Below are 19828 nucleotides of genomic sequence, written 5' to 3'. Positions count from 1 at the left end.
TTTTTTTCAAAAGTTTCAATAAAATACTAAAAGTTTTTTTTAACAGAAAAATCATAATATTTTGAAAAAAATCATATAATCTTAATCTATTATTTGTTGTTCAAATATAAAAACTGATTTTTTCGTTAATTTAAGCAAAACATCAAAATATTTAGATTTTTCTGTTCAAAAAAAACTTTTAATACTTCATTGAAACATTTGAAAAAAATTTAAAACTTTTCTATACATAACCCTTTAATTTACTCTAAATTTTATATTACGGATAATTGTGCAAAATTATTTATTTTTAAATCCAAAAAAAATCTAATGAGAAAACGGGAGTTCCATACCAAATTTGATTTAGTTAACCTGAATTTGAGAGTTGAAAAAAATTCTGTACATTTTTGTAATTAAATTGCTGTTATAATAGTTTAATACCGCATTCATCACACAGACATATGACTGTCTGATACTATATTTGACATGACAACTTCAATACACATTCAATGTGCATTTTGACTAAATTGAAAGTGGCATTAATAAAGTAAAACTGTAAAAGTTACAAATACATCTAACCTAAAAAAAAGGACAAATCCTCTTTCTAAATATATCTAATAACAAAGGTACATACTTTTTTCTCATCAATAAATAATCCTAGCTATAGGTCCTTCCAAACCTATTAACAACCTCCCAAATTGTAGACATAACACACAATCCATAAATGGTAGAAATCCAACCTTTTCAAACCCCTCCAAACATACCATAAAACCAACCAATTTTTTGGTAAAATCTGATTACAAACAACCCAAAAACATACCTTCAGAAATCACCAAAAAAAGATTTCAAAAAAACCAAAGGAACAATGAACTATTGATTCCCAGTTCAATCCCTAATCTAACACCATAAAAAAAAATAATAAGATTAAACAAAAAAAAAAACTAGCTATTTTAAATTTAATTTATATAGACGAAAGATCTTCATAAACCGTCTTAATCCCCGGGCGCTCAGAAAGCGGCCGTAAACACCGCAACGCAATCCCAAGCACCTCCTTCATCCCCTTATCCGCCGCCGGAGTTCCCATTTCCGTCATCAACACCGCCTCAAAACAATCCGCCCCCCGTCCTTCCGCCACCTTCAACCGCACCCAATCATTCAAATCCACCCCACCACCACCCTCCCCCGCCACCACATCTCCGGCACACTTTCCGGTCAAAAGCTCCAACAAAATAACTCCAAATGCGTAAATGTCTGATTTGAAGGAGGGTAGGGGCCGCTTGGATGCCGCCAGCTCTGGGGCCCGGTAGCCGAGAACTCCGGCATCAAGAATTTGTTCGATGGTCCCCGCTTGTGTCATGAGGCGGTGGAGACAGTAATCGGCTACACGCGCGTTTAGATCTTGACCGTCTAATAAAATGTTGGTTGACTTGAGGTTTCCGTGTGGGATTGCTCGGTCAAAATGGAGGTAGTTTAGACCGCGTGAGATGTCGACTGCTATTTTTAGCCTTTGTGCCCATGTCAATGGAGGCCCTTTTCTTCCTGGTCGATCTAAAAGCCAATACACAAATGTTAATTAATTAATTAATTGCATTGTGTTAGATGTAAGAAATAGCAATCTACTTTTTCTTTGGTTTGTTTATGGGTTAATCTCGTAAAAGACCTTGTATTTTGTGTTTATTCCAAATTAAACCTCATCTTTATTTTTTTCATTTTTTCTGTAAAAAAAACCCTCAACTTTGTATTTTTTTTCTGAAAAAAGACCCTCAACCTTCTGAATGTTTCCAAATAAATCATCAACTTTTTTAGTGAAAAAAAAAACTCACATTTCACAACTCTTTTTTTTTGGAGAAAAATGATTAAAAGGGCGAGATTGGAAAAAATGAAAAACTGCAAGGTTTTTTTCATGAAAAAATAGAGATGAGGTTTAATCATGAAAAAACACAAAAAAATAAGGTCTTTTATGATATTAAGTATTAACCCTTAGTTTATTGATTATTATAGCATCCTACTTTTGCTTCTTCCTGTTGGAGTATTATAGTTAGAAAAATCTAGTTGATTATCATTATGGCAAGAAATGAGTAAATAGGAAGAAAAAAAAATTAAAATACAATGCTTTAATACACAAATTAATGAAAGAACATTGTTATTTCACGCATTTAACTCTCTTTATTATTTTAGTAATTTGATACAAATAAATGCATGTAAGTTCATTTTTTTCAATTACAACATTGTACTTTTCAAAAAAATTCTTATTAAATTATGAATTTGAAAGTCTACCTAATTAGAACATTATAGTTTGAAATTTTGAATTTTTTATTACCGCATTATACTTTAAAAAATATACCAGTGAAAATTCTTTGTATTTGTGAGACACTGCTATAATTGGCTATAGAATTCCCAAAGCAACAAAAATAAAAATCCTATTATAAAGTACATTGCTATTTGTAGTTTAGAAAAAGATTCATACCATAGAGAAAACTCGCAAGACTTCCAGGAGATATATAATCCGAAAGAATTAGCTTCTCATGTTGTGTGGGCCCCCAATAATACCCTCGTAAACCAACCACATTCGGGTGTCTAATATTCGCAAACTTTTTCGCCTCTTTTGCAAAATCCTTTCTTTGTTTCGCAACACCTTCTCTCAACCATTTCACCGTCAACAACAAACCGTTATCAAGGGTGGCGCGATACGACGTCCCGTGGCTGCTCCTCCCCAACACCTCCGCCGGAGCTCGCGAAAGCTCCTCCGGCGAAAACGACACCGTGTCATCAAGAAAGTAAAGCTCTCCCGCCAACCGATCCGGCGACCGGACATCGAGCCTCGCGAGGTTTTCCACAGTGTACGAGTCGCCGGAATCCGGCGAGTACGAGAAACCGCTCGTTTTCGACGGTGAAAAACTCGCCACCGCACCACCGCCGCCGCCGCCGCCGCCGCCTACAACACCGATCTTTTCCGGCGTAATCGCCTCCGATGACGACCCTTTTCGTATATCGCCGGAGGAAACTGCCGTTGCACCGCCACTCCCGCCGACGGTGTGACGGCGGATGTCTTTCGTCCCGACTTCCACCGGGCGCCGTGAAACGCGCATGTAGTGGATGAAAACCGCTAGGAGGATTAAAATCACAACTGCAATAACACACGCGACAATTACAAGCACTTTGAAAACGGTTTTGATCGGTTTTTTCTTCCCGGAGGTGGAGTTACCGGAGTTTGGTCCGGCCGGGGGATTCGGAAACTGAAGGTTGGAGTTTCCAGGAAAGAAGGAAGATTCCGGAAACTTCCGTAAATTTTCCGGAACAACTCCGGAGAAATCGTTGTAAGACGCGTTGAATCTCGTTAAATTATCGGACAAATTCTTTAAGAGCGGGCCCGTGAAATGGTTTCCGGAAACATCTAGAGAAACGAGAGAAGTAAGTCCGGTTAAAGATTCTGGTAAAGTACCGGTGAATTTGTTTCCGGAAACATCTAGAACTTCAACTCCCGATAACAAACCAAAACTTTCCGGAAACTCACCACCGAATTGATTTCTAGAAATATCAAGAACCCGAATCTTGGATACATTCGATAGGGAATTATCCGGAAAAAATTCGATATTTCCCGAAAGTTGGTTTCCATTAATGTAAAGTTCTTGTAAAGTAGGCATGGAGAGTAATCCATTTGGGAAAGGTCCATTGAATTGATTTGAAGCAAGATCGAGTGATTCGAGTCTTGGAAACATTGTGATTACTTTTGGGATTGTTGAATTGAGAGAATTATGGGAAAGATTCAAGTGATTTAGCCTCAAGAATTGAGATGTGACTTCTGGGAATGAACCGGTCAACCGATTTTGACTAAGGTCAAGAAACTCGATGTTTGCCCATTTGACTAATTTGGTCAAACTTCCTTCGAAATTGTTGTTTGATAAATCAAGGACAGTGCATCCACCCGTCACCAATGGAAGCTCACCCGTGAGATGATTGTTGGATAGATTGAGAACTTTTAGAGTTGATGGCATTATCATGCTCATTGGACCTGTGAATTTGATCAAAGAAATGTTTTAATGGAAAGAAATGAAAGTAAAATGATATAATAAATAAATCAATGATATTATTTTACCTGTAAAATTATTCCCACTCAAATCTAACTCGTTTAGCACCAATGAATCATCTTTCAGAAGATCATTCGGAATAAACCCAGAAAACTGGTTATTCGAGAGCTTAAGGATTTGAAGAACATATGCAAAATTAAAACTCGGAAGTTCTCCAGATAACTGATTGTAGCTCAAATCCATCGTCACTAAGCTCCCAAACTTCAACAAACCACCGGAAACTAAAGATCCTTTTAACCGATTGTGGCTAAGATTCAAGTATTTCACAGTGTCGGAAATCCCAGGTAAGAACTTCCCATCTTGATTTGAAGAAGTTAACAGATTCCCACTAAGATCAACGTGAACGGAAGTTGTAAAAAGCAGGAATTCAAGGTCGAAATCACCTTCGAGCGTATTTCCATGGAGGTCAAGAACTTCAAGCGCTATCATGTCCTGAAACCCTTTCGGGATTTTCTTTGTGAGCCCGTTCATTGATAGATTTAGGTAAACAAGGTTGTTTAGCGTTGTAATGGATGGTGGAATTGGACCAGAGAATAAGTTCCTGCTTAAATCGAGAGATTTTAGCGAGCTCAGCTCTGAAATCCAATCGGGAATTGATCCTGAGAAGCTGTTTCCGGCTAAAGAAAGATTCATTAAGCTATTGACTTTTCCGATATCAGGTGGGAGAGACGAATTGAAGAGGTTATCGGAAATGTCGAGAAACGAAAGCATTTCGCCTAATTTGTTTGGGAATTTTCCAGTAATGGAGTTGTTGGATATCGAAAGGGTTACCAATTTTGTGAGATTTGCGAATACATTCAAATCGATGTCAGCTGATAGTGACAGATGATCGAGGACCACACCGGCGACATTACCACCATTGCACATGATTCCATTCCAGGAAGATGGGCAGCCATTGAAGTCGATTGACTCTTCATTCCAGGAATTAAGAACGAACCCAGTTGGATCATGTTTGATTCCTTTTTTAAACTCCAGTAATGCTAAAATATCCTGGGAAGGAAGCTGACTCATAGCAGGAACAATACACAAAACCAGTAATACAACCCTAATCATCTTCTTCATCGAACAAAAAAAACCCAATGTAGCTCTGAACTTTTCTGAAAAACTTAGATTAACAGCATTCACAAACACAATACGACTTGAAAGTAGGGTTTATCGGCTTCCCTAAATGGGTTTGAACGCTATATATCCAGAACTCGAAAGGGTTTACCTAAATCAAACTGTAGAGCACACCAAGATTCATAAAACGAACAGAAAGCGGATGTAAGAGGTAAAACGGAAGCAATGCAGGATGAAATGCTCGAAGGAAATGAAATTTAAACTACAAATGGAGTGTGTGGGTTTTAGGTTTTGTAAGATTTAGCGAATATCTTTACCCGTACTAGCGGTGGTGACGAATGTACAACTTTTTTGAACACTGTTTCGAAAACCCTTTTTTTCACTTGAAATAAAAGGTTGAAGCATCGACGAATCTTAGAGTGTAGATTTGCCGCATTTTAGTTGCTAACATGGCCTGAAAGGGTGAGACATGAGCGCTGCCGTCGGTTGTCGGAGGCGGTGAGGGTGAGGTTACGGCGGCGGAGCAAGCGTGGGCAGAAGCACTCTGTGTGTGTGTGTGTGTGTGTGTGAGAGAGAGAGAGAGAGAGAGAGAGAGTCTGTGATATTGTGATTTAAGACAGGACTTGTGGAGTGAATGGGTTTTGATGTTTCTTTTACTTTTTTTCATTTTAATTTCATTCTTTTGGATAAAGAATTCTCTGATTTATTTTGTTTGTCTCTTTAGAACTTTATTGAATAAAAATAGTTACATATTTATTATGTTTGTTTTTTTTTTCTTAATTTTCGTACATATTTACATTAGTGATATTCTTCAGAAACAAAAAAATTGTAGAACTTTAAGCTAAAAATATCAACAGATTTCTTTATCATAGTTTTGTATTTTTTTTCATGAGTCACATCATTACATTCTGATTAAGTAATACAAACAAAGTTTTATTTATATATTAGATAAATTGGTTAAAACATAATATTCTAACAAAAGTAGACTTGAAAACATTGATTTATAGTTGAATAAATTACTTAAAAGCACAATTTCAAAATAAGAAATAAAAATTAAAATAATAATGTTATATTTTGGTAAATTTGATAAAAACATAACATATTAACAGGAAAAAACTTCTAACATACAATCATAATATTTAAAATAAAATTACAAAAAAAAATACATAAAAATAAAAATTATATATATATATATATATATATATATATATCATTATTTTTCATATTTAACACATTAATAAAACCCTATCAATATATTCAAATAAAAAATTAACAGCTTTTTACGAATAAAAGATCTTTTTTTACCAAAAAGGTACCATTTTTTATAGAAAAAGAAGGAACAAAAATGATGCACTTTCTTTTAAGGTGTTGGAGGCTTTTTAGTTTTTACGATATAAGTAAATCAATTACCAATTTTTAATTAAATAAAAAGCGGGAAAATGAAGCGTATTTTCGCATAATCTGTCAGTAAACAAAAACTTTGCCCGCCAAAACAAATTTTCAGTATTCTAATTAACCTAATCCAGATTATCGTACATATTTCACTGCATAAAGTACATGTTACTTAAGCTTTAAAAGATGGGAATTGGACAAAAAGGTGGAATCTTTTGTTTCTATATAGTGGACGCCAAAGTAATGTATAAGATGTACTTAAGTGGTATGTGTGGGGTCCGCGCGTGTTAAATAAGTGATTGTTACCAAGCGGCATAGGGAACGTGGTCAATGTCCAGGTAGGACCAACGGTGGGGCCCACGGAGATGACGGAGGTAGACGGGAGGTTGTCAACGTCAGGTTTTTATAACGGGAGGTGAAGTAGGTGTTAGGGTTAAGAGGTGTAGGGACAAATGGAGATATGTTTGTTTATAAGGTTTTCACCAAATGGATTGTGACAACATGAAAAGGTTTCGAAATAATGTGGATATCTTAGTCATAATCTCATACTAACTTAAATTATACATATCAAATGTTACATAAAAATAGATTGTTTGAATGTTTGTTGTTAGATAGAATAGTATATATCATGCTAATGGCTATTATTGCATGAATCATTAATCATTAATATTAAATGAATGTATCGGTGGAAGTCTACACGTATCATCGCCATTTTATGCAATCTAGATATATGTAATATTGTAATAATAAGTTATTTGTGGGTAGTGGGTGTAACAATATAAGTCAGTTGATTGATAGCAATTTATTGTGGGTGTTTTTATTTTTATTTGTACTCTTTTTTAATTTTGTTGACATATGTTAGGAAAGCAATCATAGAAAAGTGAAGTAATAAAACAACAAGAAGATTTAATCTTGTTCGGTTGATATGATCTACGTATACATATACAAATCGGATAAGTCTTTTATTACTCTAATGTTTCAAAAATGAAACATTGGAATCTCTAGTTACGGATACCCATAACCATAAACTCTAATAAATATAGGGTCATGCCCATAAGTAAATCCGGAATAACTAAACAAGTTCATATTGAAAGGCCCCTGCCCTACACTCCCCATGGATAAGTTTTTGTCACGTCCAGTTATAGGCTTGAACATTTATCCATTCAAAATCGTCATTCAGGTTTCTTTATATCGTTTAGATCACCAAATTTCAAATCACGCATTAACAATCTCTACCTTGAAGGGACTTACCTCCTACGAACATTCACCAACTGGAAAAAATGTTTGAGCTTCTTCGTTAGTAGCGATTTTGTTAACATATATATCGGGTTCTCTTTGGTAGATATCTTCTCAATATATAACATCTATTCTTTTACAATATCAAAGAATGAAATTAAACCTAACATCATTTTGCTTTGTCTTCTCATGATAAACTGGATTTTTTGTCAAACTCAATGCACTCCAGTTATTCCACAGCGAGCCTTTTCTGGATTACTTATAAACCTACTTACCATATTATTTTCATGAATTATATATGGTCTAATATATATATATATATATATATATATATATATATATATATATATATATATATATATATATAACATCCTATTTCGAGAAGTTCTTATTTCAAGATTGTGGACAATTAAAGGATCAAATAGGGACCTTGGGATTCGAAGGAATGGAGTTTAGACTTTATTGGAAGTGTATGATGTTGAATAAGTGATTTAAACCTTGGATTATTAGATGGAAGCTAATCGGTAAAATGGGAACGTTTATGTTTTGGGCTTCTTGCATAAATTAAGGATTTTAGTTTGAGATGTTTTTAGTCATAAGAATTAAGATGGAATCGTAGAGCTCATTAATACCTTTTCGTGGATATAAAGATCATCGAAAATGGAATTTGAACGAAGAAGTCATGGTTGTTTAAAGTTAAGCTGGAAAAATATAGTCTAACAGTACATCGGGTGTACACTATGAGTACGTTGGGCGTACTGGCTGAAGAAGTCGCATTTTTAAGGAGTTATGTTGAGCGTAACTTGAGGTACGCAAAGCGTACCGCCGTAGTGTAAAAACCTTATTTTCGTGGTTTTGAGCCCTATTTAAAGACTCTAACCCCTTGGTCCACCTTCCAAAACTAGGAGTTTGACCAAAAGTCAAACTCAAGCCAAAAAGTCAACAATCAAAGGTGACTTTTGTAACGTCCCGTTCTTGGTACGTATTTAATTTATTTAAGTATTTATTTTGAAAAAGCTACTCAACGAGTTGGTAGACCTAACTTGTCGAGTAGATGCCAGATTAGACACGGGCTTTAAGTGGTCTACTTGACGAGTCGAAAGCCTTGACTCGATGAGTAGGTCCGTAAGGAGGAACCCCTAATCTTTAGGGTTTGCACCCTATTTAAGCATCATATCAAGTCTCCACCCCAGCCCCCGTCACCTCCACAACCCAATCTCGAAACCCTAATCCACCTTGAGTGATCTTGAGTTATTTCTTGTCATTTTAAGTGTTACTTGTGCCTTTTGAAGCTCGTAGGAGAAGAAGAAGATAGAAGTCTCAAGGGGGAAGAAATAAATATAGGAACTACACTCCATTTGCTACATTTTCTGGTAATCAAGTCTCTAACTTGATCATTATCCTCTTAGATCTATTTGTTTCCATTTTAAGAAAGGTTTTGATTCAAGAACCTTGATCCTTGGGATTGGGACGTCCCAAGTGACTTAAATCTCAGATTTGGAGTCTAGGAAGGGTTCCATGGCATAAAGTTGCAAACTTTATGACTATGGAAGCCCCCATGCAAGCTTGTATGCAAGAACATGGTCTTTTTAACCCTAAAAGATCATGTATGAAAGGAAAGTTCAGGACTTTACGTGTCCAACATATGATATCAGCTTAGATCTAGTATATTGTGCCTTGGGTTATGGAGTTATGGCTTATGGATCAAGATTTATGTCTTAAAAAAGTTAGGGTTTGGGTTAAACCCATTAAGAAGGACTAAGGACGGGTAAAGTTGGAAAGTTTACCCTTACGAGTGTAGGTATGTAGGTGAAGTTTGGAGCATAGATCTAAAAGGTTGGAGCTTAATCCTTTAGGATGGCTCATTCAGACAGGGGAACTCGGCGAGTCCAGGGAAGGACTCGACGAGTTGAAGCGGGATGTCCCGATTATTATGACAGGAAGAATTCGACGAGTCTGTAAAGGGACTCGATGATTTGACTCAGTCAACCACGAGTTTAGGCGTTACAGGGACTCATTGAGTTGGGAGATAACTTGACGAGTTGGGTTGACTGGGAGTTGGCGTTGACTTTGACTTTGACCAGGTCGTTTACTATGACCAGAGGTAAAATGGTTATTTTACCCTAAAGAGGATCATTAGATTTTGATTAAGTGTTATTATGGAATTGATAGACGGAGAGTCGTCGGAGCAGCAGACAGGGATTCCTCACCTGAGGTTTCAGTAGTCAGTCTTGCGAGGTAACTTTTCCTCTAGTAGAATGGGTCGAAGGCACCAAGGCCGACCCATATATGTAATGTGTATGACCAGTAAATGAGTGTGGGCGGGGCCCATATCTCCTGGTTAGTAGAGTGTGGACAGGGCCCGTATCTCATAGCATTATTTGAGTATGGATATATATATGATTGTTTGATAGTTGTAGATGTACTTGTCGTATGTGTGATACTTGTATGTATGTTAGTAACTGGGTGTGGGTGGGGCCCGTATCTCATAGTAGCCAAGTGTGGGCGGGGCTCGTATCTCATAGTATCTGAATGTGGGCGGGACCCGTATCTCATAGTCAACGGAGTGTGGGCGGGGCTCGTATCTCCCAGTTAGCGGAGTGTGGGCAAGGCCCATATCTCCATGAGTGTGGGCGGGGCCCGTATCTCCTAGTTGCATGTATATGTGTATGGTATTTGGTAGCTTGGGAAGACTCACCAAGCTTCGTGCTTACATTTTTAGTTTTTGGTTTCAGGTACTTCTGGTAGCAAAGTGAAGAGCTCGGGATGACTGCATGGCACACACCACAACTTTTAGCCTAGGATATTTACTCTGATATTTGATATGAGATTGTTATGATTGACAGTTGTTATGACATTTTGAGATACATGGGTTATATTTTTTTTACATGATGATGTATTTATGGTTTCATTAATGATTAAAAACGAAATTTTTGGACCTTATTTGTGGGATATTTCAAGTTGGTATCAGAGCCTTGGTTTGAGGGATTCGGGCACACTTTCGGGTGTGTCTGAACTCAAACTAGGGAAGTAGTATAAAATTTTCAAAAGAAAAACCATTTTTATAAAAAGGATTTCTAAGAAAAGAAAAGAATTTTAGAAATAGTAAAAAGAGAAAAAAGGGTGTGGTGCATGCAATCGGCCGAGCTCAAGTAAGTAATCCCAAATTACCCATACAAGTTTATGATATGATATGCTTATCAGTTATATGAGAACTACATGCTAGATTAGCACTAAGGATATAGGAAGGATGCCTTATGTGTCTGTTATATGTGTATCAACTATATGAGAACTACATGCTAGTACAGATTAGTCAGTATGATAGCCTGATTAGTATATGCTTGATTATGTGTACTCAATGCTCGAATGTTGCTTGCTTTGTGCTTTTAGGAGTTCTAGTTATCTTTTACTAACTAGTAAACGAATATGTTAAGTTACATATTGCAAGGACTAAATAATTTTAGAAGGTTAGGTCTAGCTCTATTTCGCAACTCTTATTTTAGTCCAACCGTTGTAGGGTAGGATCTCTCATTCGAAGAATTATCTAGTCTGAGTGATATGTAATAGTATTCGTGAGCTAGTTAGGGGAAGATAGCAAGGACTTCTTATACAGCTGATGGCAGAGAGTGGGATGGTGATTACCCCAGGGCAAGCCTAGTATGAGAGTAGTGTGTGAAGCATTAGTAGTATAAGGGACTTGGTGAAGTCAAGGCAGTTCTTGAGGAAAGTACGGATAAATGTGGAAGGTAGTATGGGCCCGTACTCCTGAAAGCAGAGGATCCGTACTCGAGTCAAGGAAAGTTGAGATGAATCCAGGGAACTTCTAATGTATGTGATCCCTCGAGTCATGTTAGTATTCTGATGTTTGTTATGATGTATTTTTTAGAATGGTGGTTTTACGCCCTAGACCAGCAGTTGGCAGTTCAGGTGAGGGATCAAGCTCAGGCTCTAGAGCTGAGCAGCTAGATGAGCAGACTATGGAGTTCATATCCTCAGAGATTATGCGCAACATACTAGACCAGACTCCTGTGATCTTCAGCATGATCAAGGAGGGCATTCTTGAGGTTTTGGATGAGAGATTGAGTGCTTTCCGCACTGAGGTAGCAACCATGATGGGGTCGCGTACACTGAACTTTAGGGAGTTCAGAGCTTGTGGAGCTCCCGGCTACCATGGGGCTCGAGACCCCATTGTGAGCACCAGGTGGTTGGCGGATGTCACCAATACATTCCGTACTAGCAGATGTCCCGACGGGGACAAGGTTCGACTTGCATCCTGTCATCTAAAGGACAGGACATGTGACTAGTGGGAGGAGGTCAGATATGCCATTGGTGATGATTCAGCTCTTGATGCAATGACTTGGAGTGACTTTACGACCGGTTCAGGGCCAACGAATCACCAACTAGCTCCCACCAATCTCTGGCTTAATCCCTCAAACAACTTGCAGCATAATGGACCTTTGTCCCTTTTGGGCAGAAGCTCGTCAACTGCGCAGAATCGATGTCTGCGATCCATCTTGTAGCAGCAATGGGGTCCTTCACCCCATGCACAGTGTGCACGTACCTGCCTGGCTAGATGCCAAATGACTCCTGAATGATCAGAGACAATCCTCCATCAGCTCGATATTCCCCTCCTTGATCGACCCGAAAATGATCAGGGTCAACTCAAGGATACCTCTCATGATCTCAGACGCGATGAACTCGCGTAGCCCGTCATCAACCTGCTCGGATCCCGCCCCAAGCCTGATCCTGGTCCTGACACAGATCCTGGTCCTCCTGCTCCATGTCGTGTGATCACCATACTAAAAATAAACACATAAATGTTAGGATCATACATACTCCCGAGAGGTCTCACACACTATCCAAGTTTCCTGGTTCCATCTCGGCCCTCCTTGACTCAAGTACAGATCCTTTGCTTCCAGTAGTACGTGCCCATACTACCTTCCACATTTATCCGTACTTTCCTCAAGGATTACTTCGACTTCACCAAGTCCCCTTGTCGATACCCTTTTCCACTAGCCTCATCCTAGGCCTTCCTAGGGCACCCTCCAACCTACTCTCCGCCATCAGCTGCACTAGGAGTCCCTACTTCTTTTCCCTAACTAGTTTGCGGATATTGTTACATATCCGCTCACTATTTAGTTAAAGTTATCCAAGACCCCTATAGCGAGTAACCACATCAAGCATAACCTAATCAGGTTATCCTACCGCTGACTAGACAGTCCTAGCATGCAGCTCGTACAACAGGCATTCAAGGCATCCTCCTAAATCCTTAGCCCTAATCTAGCATGCAGTCCTCAAAGTCATATATCAAGCATAAAAGGCATCCTCCTAGATCCTTAGCCCTAATATAGCATGCAGTTCTCAGAATCATATATCATATAATGTAACATAACAAGTATGGGTATCTTGTGTAGAACTTACTCGAGCTCGGTCGGTCGCACGCATCACACACCTTGTTTTTTCTCAAATTTCCTTGATTTTAAATTTAAGAAAACTATTTTCTTTGTTAAAATTCTTTTAGTCCCTCGGTTTGAGTCCAGACTCCCCCAAGGGTGTGTCCGAATCCCTTAAACCAGGGCTTTGATACCAACTTGTAACATCCCAAATTTCGAGAGCAAAATTTTCATTTTTGAATTAATAATTTATAAAACATTTTACCATAACATTGTCGATAAAGCAACACATTACAAAATCATAATGTTGTGTCTCAAATCATGACATCAAAAGTAATGAAAATCATAGTACAATCCTAGAAACCCAATGCGGAAACCATGTGTGTGTGTGATGCGCTGCTACACCACCGACTCCTTCCCCTTCGACGAAGAGATACTTGAAACCAAAACCAAAACTATAAGCACAAAGCTTAGTGAGTTCCCCCATCATACCACATATAATATCATATCATCGGTATCTTTCCACCGGTAACTGCCATCGGTATCTTTCAACCGATATCTGCCATTGGTATATTTCAACCGGTAACTGCCATCGGTATCTTTTAACAAGTACATGGTGTCGGTACCTTTTAACCGGTAACCGGGGACTATTTCACCCTCTACTACTATCATACAATATCAAGATATAATCATACAATCAGGCATATCTGGGGTACTGACCTACCCTTCGATCCCAACGACCGATGTCAGGGAAAAAATATTCCCTACTACTACCACTAACATACACATTGCATATCATACAAACATATCTCATGACCATATCACATAAACATACCTAGATAATTATTGTCACACCCCAAAACCGAGAACGGCGGAAACATTGTGGGGCGGAGGACGTCATGTAATGTATCACAACAATGTAAAGTAGTAAACAAGCAACAACATCATCCATTGCATTAATAGTATAGTTTTAGTTACAAGTGTGTTCTTTCATAATATACAACAATAATATGAATAATCAGAATAAGACGAGTCTGGACTGCTGCGTCTTCACAAACGTGGTCGTCGTACCTATCTATATGTCACCTGAGAATACAAGTTATTTTGAAAGCGAGTATCAGCCAAAAAGCTGGTGAATTCATAAGTATTAATGTGTCTTTGATTTGCAAAACTTGTAATGAAAGACTTGACATTGTTCTGAAAGAAAGTCTGTATAAGTGTGGAAATGTTTGTAAGTAATTGAAAGTGTTTGGTAAACCCTATAAATCCTTATGACTCCTATTAGTATAGATGAAATCTTCTACCAAGACCTAACTGTTTTGAAAGTAGTCTTCTACCAAGACTTGACTGTTTTGAAAGTAGTATTCTACCAAGACCTGACTGTTTTGAAAGTAGTCCTCTACCAAGACCCAACTGTTTTGAAAGTAGTCTTTTACCAAGACCTGACTATTTTGAAATTAAGCATCTCTGTAAATGTGATGGGTTTTCCCTGTTTTAACTATTAGTATAAAACTATAGTATACCTCATTGTTTATGTGTATGAGTCACATTATAAAGGTAATAAGGAAATTAGTTATTTATATCAAATATATCCTACCTCATCGTTCATGTGAATGTATCACAAAGTAAAGGAAGAAATAATATAATGACCTAAGTATTATCCTTTTGTACTAGGATAACTAACAGTGTTAACTTAAGACATCCGTAGATGTACATTTACCTCTGTAGCTAACAGTTGGGTGTAGGAATAGTTAGTCCCTTAAAGTATACCTGTAATGGTATCAACCGTAGACATTCATAGATGTGCATTTACCTCTGTAGCTAATTGAGGGATTAGGAGTGGTTAACCCCTTATAGTATCCTTTGGCACTAGGATCGACAGATCTAATCTAATAATATCTACACTAATAATATGCAATAGTATCTTATCATATGGTATCTATGTAAAAGTATTTATGTAAAGGTATTCATGTAAAAGTACTCATGTAAGCATATATATGTAAACGTATTCATGTATCATGTAATGTACTCATGTATCATGTAATGTACTAGTATAGACTCATGAATGAACTGACTCTTGTGTAACGCCTGTGTTTCTGGGCTTGTCATTAATATTGATATAATAGTATAGGTTAACCTTTGTAACCCGTTTTGAAGTAATAAAAGTGTATTATTTGAGTATTATGTGTTTTGTGTTTAACTATGTAACTTAATTGAATTAAGAATAAAAATAAGCGTCAAAATGAAATGTTATATCAGCTCGATATCTATGGATAATGTTGTAGTAGTTGAAATGAGGTTTCCGAATATATAAAGAATACCGATATCCGAGTTATAATGAAGAAGTTATGACCTGTCGAAGTTTCGCGACATAACCGACAACGCTGAACGACGTAAAAAGTGAAATTAACATTAGAGCGATATTTAGCGTTAGTAATCTAAACGAAAGTATTCGAATTCGGTAACCAAGAGCGTGCATAAAAAGAATGCCCAAATCGGACTTCATATGAGGAAGTTATGATTTTTCGAAGTTTCGACTTACCAGTATGCAGCCCGAATACTCGATTTGAGATCGAGCGAATTTTATCCGAAAATATCTAAAAGAGAATCGAATATCTCGTTAATTGTAGTGAAACGATGAAAAGATAGGCGAAAACGGACGTCAGATGAAGAAGTTATGATTTTATAACGGAGTTTTCCTGTCCCGGCCTACAAAAAATAAATAATACAAATAAATTCAAAATTAGCCGATGGAGTCTAAACGAAAGTTGTAGAGCGTACTCTCACCTCCGCGGGGATATAAAGAACATCAAAAACGGAGTTCGTATAAAGGAGATATGAATTTTTGAAGTTTATTAAATAAATAAAATATTAAATTTAAATATAAATTTCGGATATTATCCAAAGGGGGGGGGGGGAGTCAGCGATCCTATCCAGGTTACGCCCAGCGTACCTAGATTTACGCCCAACATAAATCGAGGATCCAGACCCTATAAAAGGGAGTCGAGTGCATCCGATTTATTTGCTCATTTTCTCTTCTCTCTCTCCCGTTTTGCATCGATTTACGTGCAAGAAATATCCCGAAGCCCCAGTATCAACCCCGAGCCCCGAAGCAAGTCCCGAAGCCCCGAAGATCCTGAGAAGTGTGATTCCCGAGCCGAAGCTCTGCCCGCGAGGAGCTCAATTTTTGTGAAGATCTTGCAGATCTACTGAAGAATACTACTTCTACAAGTCGTAGTGATGTCCGATCATCTTCTGATCAAGTGAGTGTGTAGTTACCTTCTTCTAACGCATAATTATGAAGTATTTTATACGAAATACGTGTTATGTGTATATTTGGTTGTTATGTGCGTGAATGTATATTCACTTTCTTCTGTCTCATAGATCCGATTTATTCTCTATGAGATATGTGTTATGTGTGTGTGCCTCATTTGTTATGTGGAATATGTATTGATTGAACATTCTATACAGGTTTTAAACTATGTATAAAAATATATATTTTTATCTACTAATATGTTGGGTAGAACATGGGTAGATAGTTGATGTGTGATAAACAGATGAGAGGCCTCGATATTGTTGCTGTTGACCTAGTCATCTAGCGGAGTATGGATGACGACCACAGACTCTTTCTAGACAGTCTTGTGGAACGCTAGCAGGTTCATAACCTGTAGGTGTTGTGAACGATGTGTTCCCCGGTGTACTCTATCCCCCTCATGGTTGCCTTTAGGATATCTATTGTTGAGGAAACCCCTTAGTAGTAATGTCTGTCCTGATGAAAATCCTAGATTAGGTCCCTCGAGATAGATGTTGTTTTAGGAACATAAAGTGAGGATAACAGGAATGGGTAATCGGGTTATTGTTGGTTCGTGAAATTAAATATAATTTATTTATTGTGGGTTGAAAACCCTATCTCTGTAAATGTGATGGTTTTTCCCTGTTTTAACTATTAGTATAAAACTATAGTATACCTCATTGTTTATGTGTATGAGTCACATTATAAAGGTAATAAGGAAATTAGTTATTTATATCAAATATATCCTACCTCGTCGTTCATGTGAATGTATCACAAAGTAAAGGAAGAAATAATATAATGACCTAAGTATTATCCTTTTGTACTAGGATAACTAACAGTGTTAACTTAAGACATCCGTAGATGTACATTTACCTCTGTAGCTAACAGTTGGGTGTAGGAATAGTTAGTCCCTTAAAGTATACCTGTAATGGTATCAACCGTAGACATTCGTAGATGTGCATTTACCTCTGTAGCTAACTGAGGGATTAGGAGTGGTTAACCCCTTATAGTATCCTTTGGTACTAGGATCGACAGATCTAATCTAATAATATCTACACTAATAATATGCAATAGTATCTTATCATATACTATCTATGTAAAAGTATTTATGTAAAGGTATTCATGTAAAAGTACTCATGTAAGCGTATCTATGTAAACGTACTCATGTATCATGTAATGTACTCATGTATCATGTAATGTACTAGTATAGACTCATGAATGAACTGACTCTTGTGTGATTCCTTGTACTTGGAATTGTAAGTAGTATCTCCTAACTATACCTATCATAGTTACTAGTAATGTATGAGTATAACCGATAGTATGCCTTTGCTACCCAAAGGTATTGAACTGACTGAGGCAAACTTTTATGTCTCTATATGTATACATGATATATAACTGATAGTTAAATGACCTTCGGACGGATACCCGATACCCTACCAGACCACATCCCAACGGGGAAAAGGAAATAAAGCGGGTTAGCCTTCCTAAGTCTTTTAAACATTGTTTATATAACTATACCTATACAGGCATGAAATTGACAATATAACAGTATATAAGGAGTTTTATAAAATCTTTGAAAAAGATTAATACCTAAGAAAGATTGACTTGATGTTAGTTTATAAAATGGTTTGGAAGTATTTGTTTGACAAAAACAGTTGAAGTATAAAGGAACCTATGTTTGAAGCACAACTATAATAGATTCCAAAAATGAAACATACAGTTTGCAAGACAATTTCTAATAGTGTTTTAACATGTAAAAACATTTGAGAAAACTATTTGAAGTACTCTGTTTGGCGAAATCGCTAAAAGTGTAGTAAGTCCAATTGTATGCTAGTTGTAAATCACATGCGATTGATTTCATAACCAAAAAGTATAACACAAATTTATGTCTTTCACACGGGGATAACCGCGTGTTTACTTGTATTCTCCCCCTTAAAAGTGTATAAAAAGCATTTACAAAATATTTGAAAGTATAGATTAAAGGGATATGAACTCACTTGATTGATTGAAGAAAATGAGACGAAAACCGAGTAGAACTTCTACTCGAGAAAGCGGATTTCTCAGGATTCTCGGGAATCTCGGGAGTGTAAAACTTCCTTCCGAACTTGGATATGAAAACCGGGACTTTGGGATGGCTCCGAGGGTTGAAACACATAGCTTCGGTGCGAGAAAGGGAAGAATTGAGCAAAAATGGCCGGCATCCTCGCATTCTATTTATAGGGACTGGAGGTCCTCAGTACACTGGGCGTACAAGAGTTCACGGGGAGTACTCATTCGTCATGCATGACCGCGTCCTCGGTCGAAACATCGGAGCGACGTTGATGAATTGAGGCCGAGCATCCGAGTACGTGAGGCGTACGAGGGTACGCTGGGCGTAACCTAGATTGGTCTGATGACTCCTCCTTCGGATAATACCGGATTTTAATTAAATTTATATTTTAATTATTTAGTAAACTTCAAAAATTCATATCTTCCTCATACGAACTCCGTTTTCGACGTTCTTTATATCCACGCGCAGGTGAGACTACGATCTACAACTTTCGTTTAGACTCCGTCGGCTAATTTTGACGTTATTTTTAATATTATATTTTTAATAGGTCGGGACAGGAAAATCCGTTAAAGTTCCATAACTTCTTCATCCGACGTCCGTTTTCGTCAGACTTTTTACCATTGCGCTAGTATTGTTGAGACCTTCGGTTCTCATTTAGTTTGTGTCGGCTAAAGGTCTCTCGGTCTCTATTTCGAGTTTTTAGTTGTCTATTGCTATGTCTGAAACTTCGAAAAATCATAACTTCCTCATATGAAGTCAGAGTTGGACGTTCTTTTTATGTACGATTACGGTTTAATGATATCTAAAACTTTCATTTAGATACCTAAGTCTAAAAACTATTGTATTGAAACTTCTCATTTACGTCTATCAGTGTGGTTGGTTTTACCGAGAATCTTCGGTTGGTCATAATTTCTTCGTTATAACTCGGATTTTAGGGTTCTTCATATGTACGAAAACCTGGATACGATTTTAGGAAAGTTAAATTTTGACCTAAATTTGACCTGCGTTCCATCATATTGCCTCGAAATACCGGGTTGTCACATCATCCCCCCGTTAGAGGGAATTTCATCCTGAAATTAGAGTTTAAGTAAGACATGATAATTATGTTACTGATAGAAGTTTCCTTTGATCCTCGCATTCCAAAGTGAACTCAAGTCCTCGCATGTCATTCTAGCGAACCTTTCACTATCGGGATGCGAATTTTCTTCTTGCGTTTGACTTCACTGGTATGATAACTCTTCTTGGTAGAATGTATGTTGAATGCTTTTCACTTCCTGGCTCATAGTGATGATGTGTGCAAGGAATGTGTGGTATTCCTTTCGGAAGCACTTTTGAGCTTGAA

General features: G+C 37.4%; 1 protein-coding gene across 1 annotated transcript; it reads right to left on the bottom strand.

Moving 5' to 3' along the window:
- Positions 1 to 717: 717 nt before the first annotated feature.
- Positions 718 to 5763, bottom strand: GHR1 (Leucine-rich receptor-like protein kinase family protein). Its single transcript, XM_078967332.1, has 3 exons — positions 4073 to 5763; positions 2444 to 3988; positions 718 to 1524 (listed from the first exon to the last, which is right to left on the bottom strand). The coding sequence occupies exons 1-3, from the start codon at positions 5124 to 5126 to the stop codon at positions 938 to 940; spliced, it is 3186 nt and encodes a 1061-aa protein (XP_078823458.1). The 5' UTR covers positions 5127 to 5763; the 3' UTR covers positions 718 to 937.
- Between the last annotated feature and the right edge of the window lie 14065 nt (positions 5764 to 19828).

The sequence above is a fragment of the Lactuca saligna genome, chromosome 8, assembly GCF_052625555.1.
Source record: "Lactuca saligna cultivar CGN05327 chromosome 8, ASM5262555v1, whole genome shotgun sequence".
In the NCBI taxonomy this organism is placed as follows: domain Eukaryota; kingdom Viridiplantae; phylum Streptophyta; class Magnoliopsida; order Asterales; family Asteraceae; genus Lactuca; species Lactuca saligna.
Note: the sequence above shows the minus strand (reverse complement) of the source record. Positions and strands in the feature narration are given on the sequence as shown.